This window comes from Centruroides sculpturatus, unplaced genomic scaffold, assembly GCF_000671375.1.
Source record: "Centruroides sculpturatus isolate CEXI.00-Female unplaced genomic scaffold, Cexi_2.0 scaffold1859, whole genome shotgun sequence".
Lineage (NCBI taxonomy): Eukaryota > Metazoa > Arthropoda > Arachnida > Scorpiones > Buthidae > Centruroides > Centruroides sculpturatus.
Genome location: NW_019386066.1, coordinates 51,362 through 58,813, shown reverse-complemented (window position 1 = coordinate 58,813; position 7,452 = coordinate 51,362). Strand labels below are relative to the sequence as shown.

At 35.0% G+C, this 7,452-nt stretch overlaps 1 protein-coding gene across 1 annotated transcript in view; it reads right to left on the bottom strand.

Moving 5' to 3' along the window:
• The window catches only part of LOC111613400, a 10,631-nt gene extending 5,664 nt beyond the window's left edge, over nt 1-4,967 (bottom strand). The window contains exon 1 of the mRNA XM_023354747.1: nt 3,095-4,967. Coding sequence (XP_023210515.1) covers nt 3,095-4,967 — 1,873 coding nt within the window. The remainder of the gene's footprint in view (nt 1-3,094) is intronic.
• Nucleotides 4,968-7,452: the final 2,485 nt, after the last annotated feature.

Below are 7,452 nucleotides of genomic sequence, written 5' to 3'. Positions count from 1 at the left end.
TTAAATTGTTTGTTACAGTGTAATACTTTTGACTCAACATGTGCATGCTACATGCCATCCATCATAGTAATGATATAGTACATAATAGATGCACTATATCATTGTTTCAGTAATTAATTGAATATAATAATTGTTTCTTTTTTCAATTATATCCTGTTTTGTATGAATTATATTTATTTTTTTTTAATTTTTAATTAGTTTTCAACAGATGGCGCTACACGTAAAGCTAGCAAGTCAGATGTAGGAAGAAATTAATTGATACATAAAATTCAATCAATATTTTGGGGTGGAATGTACGATATTATCTGAGTTTGATATATATTAACGTAACATCCGAGTTTCAGAGTAATTGGTCTAACGGCTTAGAAATGAATAGCAAACAAACAAACATCCTCGTTGATACAGATAAGATATTAAATGCAAAAATAATAAACGAGAAAATAACTTTTTTCAATGACAATAATACAAATAAACAGGTAAATGGTGGATGGCTCAGCTCTTATCTATTACAGAGAACAACATTAGAGAGGTTGAGGCGCACGTTTTAAACGTGTAAACGTGTACGTGTGACGTTCGGCGCCGCTTTCCCGTAAGCCTAGAAGTTTGACAATGGTGTTTGGATAGTCGGTGGAATCACGCTCGACATTCCAAACACCATCGTCAAACTTTTAGGCTTACGGGAAAGCGGCGCCGAACGTCACACGTACACGTTTACACGTTTAAAACGTGCGCCTCAACTTCTCTAATATTTGAGAAGTGATCCTTGTTAGACATGTTGTGATGACCTCGTGAAGTTGTGAAAGTTAACGTCCGAAAGACTTGATATAAAAGTTGATTGGATAAAATTATTTATTGTGACGTAATCACAATTCCGGGCTCTAATTTTTAATTATATTTTTCATTTATTTAATTTGATTTAAAATATATTTTCTCTACCTGAAATTAGTACTGTCTTGTTTCTGTACATAATATTTCTTTTAACAGAAGAGTTGTGCCGGTCATTTATCTAACACTTTTCAGAGGAATACGTTCAAAGTAAAATAACGTCTCTTTCCGTTTATGTCGGAAATTCATATACTGTTAATCGGGACCTTCTGGCACTAGTGTTTTCCCACTTTATATCATTATTCATCTTTTATACTCCCTTTTTGAGATTTAAAAAAGACAGGCAGACGGCCACAAAGACAACAGTCGGAATTTATAGGTCTATAATTTCTTTTTTAAATTGCATCCCAAAATTCTTGTAAAATGATGAGATAATTGCTTTTTTGTGATAATAAAGTGTTTATATTTTTTCAACAAATCGTATAAACTACGTAGAAAATAGATTCAGTTAAACATCGCATTTAAGTAAAAGTTATTACAATTAGTTTAACCTTTACTATCGACTGGACCATCATTCTGTTTTAATATTTGTATTCCGAACAGCCGAACGATCCTGATGAATGGATATAAGAAATTCACTGTCTTTTGGTGAGGAAAAGTAATCATGTTCAATTGAGTATTTTTTCATAAATTCGAACAGTTTCATGAAAGTTCATACAACAAAAATTAAGAGAAAAACATCACTAAACATCGTTGGTGTAGCTACAAATTTTAGCACCTTCAAGGCTTCGCATACGTGTTTGCGCCCAAAGCTGCCGCCCGTTTTTTCCAAGTTATGTTACTGCTCTTTAAGGATAACGATTAAAGGGAATAGCGAGGAAACCTTGCCAGTCCCTTAGTGCTAGTTATAACCGAGTTCGACTGCACTTGAATGTAAGATACACATCGTAAATAAAAATGTAATGGTAAACTGCAAATTCCAAACCATCCAGGAATTAAATAGCTCAGATTTTTTAGGATTAAGATAAACCTATATAGATTTGCCAAATCGTACCAAACATTTAAATTAATAGACTAATATTATAATATATCGTTGATTTGCTAATGGAAACTGTCGTAACTTCGCTACCAGTTGAAAACATTTCTCGTAAAAAGAAACATACAAGAAATTTTCAAATTATTACATTCATTCATTCATTCATTCATTCATTTTTATTTACTATGTACTGTCAAGTACATTCCTGGCCCCGCATGGAGCATTACCAGGAGATAAACAATTCAAATACGTTACAATATATATTCATAGAGAAAATTAAATAACGTTAAGTTGTAGTAATGGTAAATAAAACAAAAACAAAAAAAAATAAAACAAACAAAAACAAAAAAAAATGAAATAAAATAAAAATAAATAGATAAGATTGTTGAGGGACATTGTATTGGTTCACACATAATCAGACCATGATGATCAGAACCCTTGTTGTATATCACATACAGTAGTATTGCTTTCAGGATGCAAACTTTTGAGAGTAGTGCAAACTCTGTAGATATTATTCGATGAGGCACAATACTTACCTATAGCACGTAGCCTTATTCTTGAGCGCAATNACAAAAATAAAAAAAATGAAATAAAATAAAAATAAATAGATAAGATTGTTGAGGGACATTGTTTTGGTTCACACATAATCAGACCATGATGATCAGAACCCTTGTTGTATATCACATACAGTAATATTGCTTTCAGGATGCAAACTTTTGAGAGTAGTGCAAACTCTGTAGATATTATTCGATAAGGCATAATACTTACCTATAGCACGTAGCCTTATTCTTGAGCGCAATTTCACTGTAGTTCCATTAGTACAGTACATCCAAGGCACTGCGATTAGGACAATGAACGCGACGGGTGGTTGACGCATAGGAAAGCAGAGCACTTCCATCAGGACAACACTGCCGAGAGATGGTTCACAGACACCAGTTAATAATGATCAAAATATGACTGGATGAAGATTGGCACTAGTGATTGCTCCTCATTTCCAAATCACACTCCCTGTGAGTTGGAAATGTTATTCTCTAAAGATATAAAGTATATAGTTGGCTAATGCACAAGGTGAATCAATTTGAAAAACACAAATTTTCACAGAAAATGTGGTACATGTCCAGAAGCACGATCATTCAATTGAAATATTATCGTTCAGCCACATCATAGACAAGTTAATGAGATTGCGCATGTAGTTTTAGCGTTATATTATTTGATGTGTTATTTTAGAGATACTTTTAGCAAGTCTGGTGAAGGCATTATAAACTTCAAGAGATGTCCATATGTCTGATAATTGGCAGGGCCAGTTAATTCCTTGTTGATTTAGTAGTAATTTTAGCTCTAGTCGTTCACGATCAAATAGTATGCAATCATAAAAATAATGTTTGGAACCATCTGTCACAAGACAAGTAGGACATTGGTCAGAGTTTCTATCAGTGAACCTAACAAGATATGAAGCGTATTTGCCATGATTGGTGAACAGCTGCGTGGTGTAGTAGGTGGGTGAATACCACTGTATCATGAAAAATTTACAGAGGTCAGGAATGTATTCATGAGTGATATGATGATCATTGCGATCCCATTCAATTTGCCATAAATGAAGAGCATGTTCCCAAAGTATACGGCGCAAAGTACGTTGACTATATTTATTATAGGCAATAGGAGCAGTGATGTCATTAGCTGCAGATTTTGCCAAGAGATCAGCCTTTTCGTTGCCTAACGTTCCCTGATGCGCTCTGATCCATGTGATAGCAAAAGTACAGTTGGAAAACCTCATAAGATGTCTGATTTCCTCTGCAAGTGGATGTAGCTTCGAGTTGTTAATTAAATTGCAAGCGGATAAAGAGTCAGTGTGGATATGAACTGAAATATTATTATAATTACTGTTTATCCAATCGATGCTCATTTTAATAGCGAAAAGTTCCGCCTGAAACACTGTGCAGTGGTCATCAAGACGATAAGTCTGATTGTATATTTCGTGATCTTGCCTGAAGACAACAAAACTACACCCCACCGAATCGTTAATTCTTGAGCCATCAGAATATATATCTACATCAGCATAGTTATTGCTTTCAAAAGTGTAATTTAAGGGAATACCGGGGGGAGAGGTGTCACAGTAAGGAGAGTTCCATTCAATGTTATTGTGTAATATCGTTCTAGAGTATGTCATAATATTTTCACCCCATTTGGCTTGTTGCAATTTCTCTTTCATCATAATTGTTAGGTCTATTGGTAGTTTTTTCGCAATAACTTGTAAGGATTGATTGCTTGCAGTTCGAAATGCCTTGGTTATGAGTAGAAGAGCACGTCTTTGCGATGAGACTAGTTTCCTTTTAGTATGTATCTTATGAGTGGCCCATCCCCAAGTTCCACATGCATATGTAATGATAGGAATATATATACTGTCATAAATAATGGACATTGCATCTGCAGATAGTCCCCAGTCTCTTCTGGCTACTTGTGCAAAAGCTTGAAGTATAAATCCTGTACGGTTAGAGATATATTCCACGTGTTTATCCCACGAGAGTCGGAAGTCAAGTATAACACCCAGGTATTTAAGAGTTTTTTCAACTTTGATTGTGTTGTTATTCATTTTAAGATGTGGTGGTCTGAGATAAAGGTTGTGTTTACCTGATTTGTTGAAAACAATACCTCTAGTCTTTAGAGGATTGAAGTTAAGTTTGTGTTTATTTCCCCATGTGTAAATCAGTTGTAACAGGTAGTTGGCTTTGTACTCAAGGTCAGACCTTGATCGACCTCCTAGCAGCATTATAACGTCGTCAGCATAAGCAAAGGAATCTGTTTGTCCGAGGGTTTCTTTAAGGAAGGCATCGAAAGTGATATTCCAAAGCAGGGGTCCACAGACAGACCCCTGCGGGCAACCTCTTGTAATGATTTTATTCACCTGATGTTGTCCATACTGTATAGTTGCAGTACGTTCATTTAAATAATCCTGAAATAGTTGTAGGATGTTACGAGGACAATTTAACTTTCGCAATTGATGTGTAATAAATGGCCACCAAGCAGAGTCAAATGCTTTAGATATGTCTAAGCTCACTCCAAGAACATATTTGCTGTCATCAAGTAAATGGTTAACTGTGTTAACCATAGATTCAATTGCGTTATCGGCCGATCGTTGTGGCCGAAAGCCGTATTGTTTATTGCTTAGGCATTTATTATGCTCAACATGCCAGTTGAGCCTGTTGGTCATCAACCGTTCGAGTATCTTACCCAATGCGGGTAGAAGGGAAATTGGTCGCGCATCACTTGAAGAGCCTGGTTTTGGGACAGGAAAAATCCGTGCGTGTTTCCATGCACGAGGAAAATTTGCATGGTGTAGACAGGCATTATATAAATTAAATAAGTGTTACAGAATAATAGCCCACAGATTGAGTGCAATTTCATTAGTAATTTCGTCAGGGCCCGGAGCTTTGCCTTTTTTGAGATAACAGAAGGCCTGTTGAATTTCCTCGTACTTGAATTGTGGAATGTCTATTGTATCATCTAAATCGCTAAATTCAGCACGAATAGAACGTTGCCAGTCTGTGTGACCCACTGGATCGTCATCAGGACAGAAGGCATCCAGTTGGGCTGTTAACGTTTGGATAAGAGTAGGTGGGTTAGAATCTTCAGTACTTAGGTCCGTTATAATTTTTGTTTTTTGCAGTTTATTGCTGCACATTTTCGTTATGAATCCCCATGGGTTCTTAGATGTATTAGTACAAAATTCGCGCCAGCTGCGCGTTTTCTCAGCTTTTATTGCTTATTTGTAGAGTTTTTGACTACAGAGATAGGCCTCTTTATGTGCAGTTCGTGCAGCATTTTCCCTGCATCTCTGATATGTCTTCCTGAGTTTTCTTGTTTTTTTACGGAGATTGTCTAATTCGGATGTCCACCATGGAACACTTTTCCTGTTCTGTGTTTTTTTTGGGGGGGTATGAAGAGACTGCACGCGTTGGAGATTGTTTCAATATTGTAATCAATTTGTTTCCTTACGTACGAGGAATTCTCTGAATAAATGTTAATAAGGTTACTCTCAAGGTATTCTGACATCTCTCTCCAATTAGCATGATTTAGGGCATATTTCAGGCGTGGGGAAAATGCAGGTAACAGGTCTTCCTCCGTACAAGTAATATCGAAAGCAATCAATGCATGTCCAGTTAAGCTATCTTCAGACAGTACTCTCCAATTATCTATTCTGGTGTAAAGGTTGTTACTACAGACGGCAACGTCTATCCAACTGTCGCCTCTGTGAGAGGTAAAGGTCGGTGGAGAGGTAAAGGTCAAATCATTACAATGAAATCCATAAAGCGAATAAAGTTTAATGAAATAAAACGAGCGCCCACTGAAGCTCAATCCCTTCTTTTATCCGATTTTGTCCGCCATGTCATAACCCTATCCTGCTTCTAGTATGGACCTTATTTATGGACATGTCAGATAACATTAAAATTTCTATAAGTACTTAATTTAAATTTTAGTGATAATTTTATAAATATTTCATACATCAACTTCATTCCTATTTTATTAACGATTCCTTGCGTAAACTACAATGGAAATTATTTCATGTCATAAATTGCATCAATGATAAATTATTAAAATTTATTTTATAAAAGTATTCAAAATATGACTTTTTAATAAATTAAGAAAATACTTTGTCATAGAAATATTTCAATATTGAAAGACTTAAGAATTTGTATTATACTGTTTCTAGAAAGAATTACTGAAGAGCAATTGGGTCATCTATGCAGGGATGACTCATCGTCTTCAAATTTAACACCCGCGTACAAATGGGCCACGCTCGCATTGAGTAACATTGCTTACATTAATAAACAGCCTGTGCAGAAGGCCTGTCTCTTGTGTAACGAACAAATGCGTTTCTACTGTTTTATTTCGTGTATTATCATGTAAAGCACATCCTAGCGAAAGTTTTAAACAAATTTTCTATTTCTTTGTTTGCAAAGTTCTTGACCTTATTTTTTGCATAAACGGTATATAAATTTTCGTATCTGCTACTTATTTGCAGCTAGAGAGCAATTTGGATAATGGAATTTTAATTGTAAACGTTTGCAAACTTTCTTCACTAGAGAAAGCTACGATAATCTACATTTACCAGCACATTTTCCTCAGTAGATATAAAGCCCGAAAATCCCCCCGATGGAAAGAAAAGAAAAAACTGTGTAAGATCTGCCAGTTCAAATTTTAACTTTATAATTTTAATAGGATATTTTTCTGTGTTTTTTAAGGAATGTTTTTAAACTTGACGGCCAAGCAGCCTAAAAAGAAAGGTCGTCAATTGTTTGTATTCTGGAACACAAGAAGTGAATAAATGGTGGTTACCAATTCTGGACAGACTCCGTCTTCAAATTAATTTTCAGAATTTTAATTATATTTAATTACGAAATACCTGCATTAGCTCTTATGGGATATTGACACTACATCGACATAGTAAACTAGCGTATTGAGTAATCAATAATTTAATGAACGTATCAAGTTGAAGTTATAGTTATAAGTTTTGTTCAAAGTGCATTTTTTGAATAATATTCTTTGATAATATGCAGAACGTCTCTTAATTAACTATATACATTATAATTTAC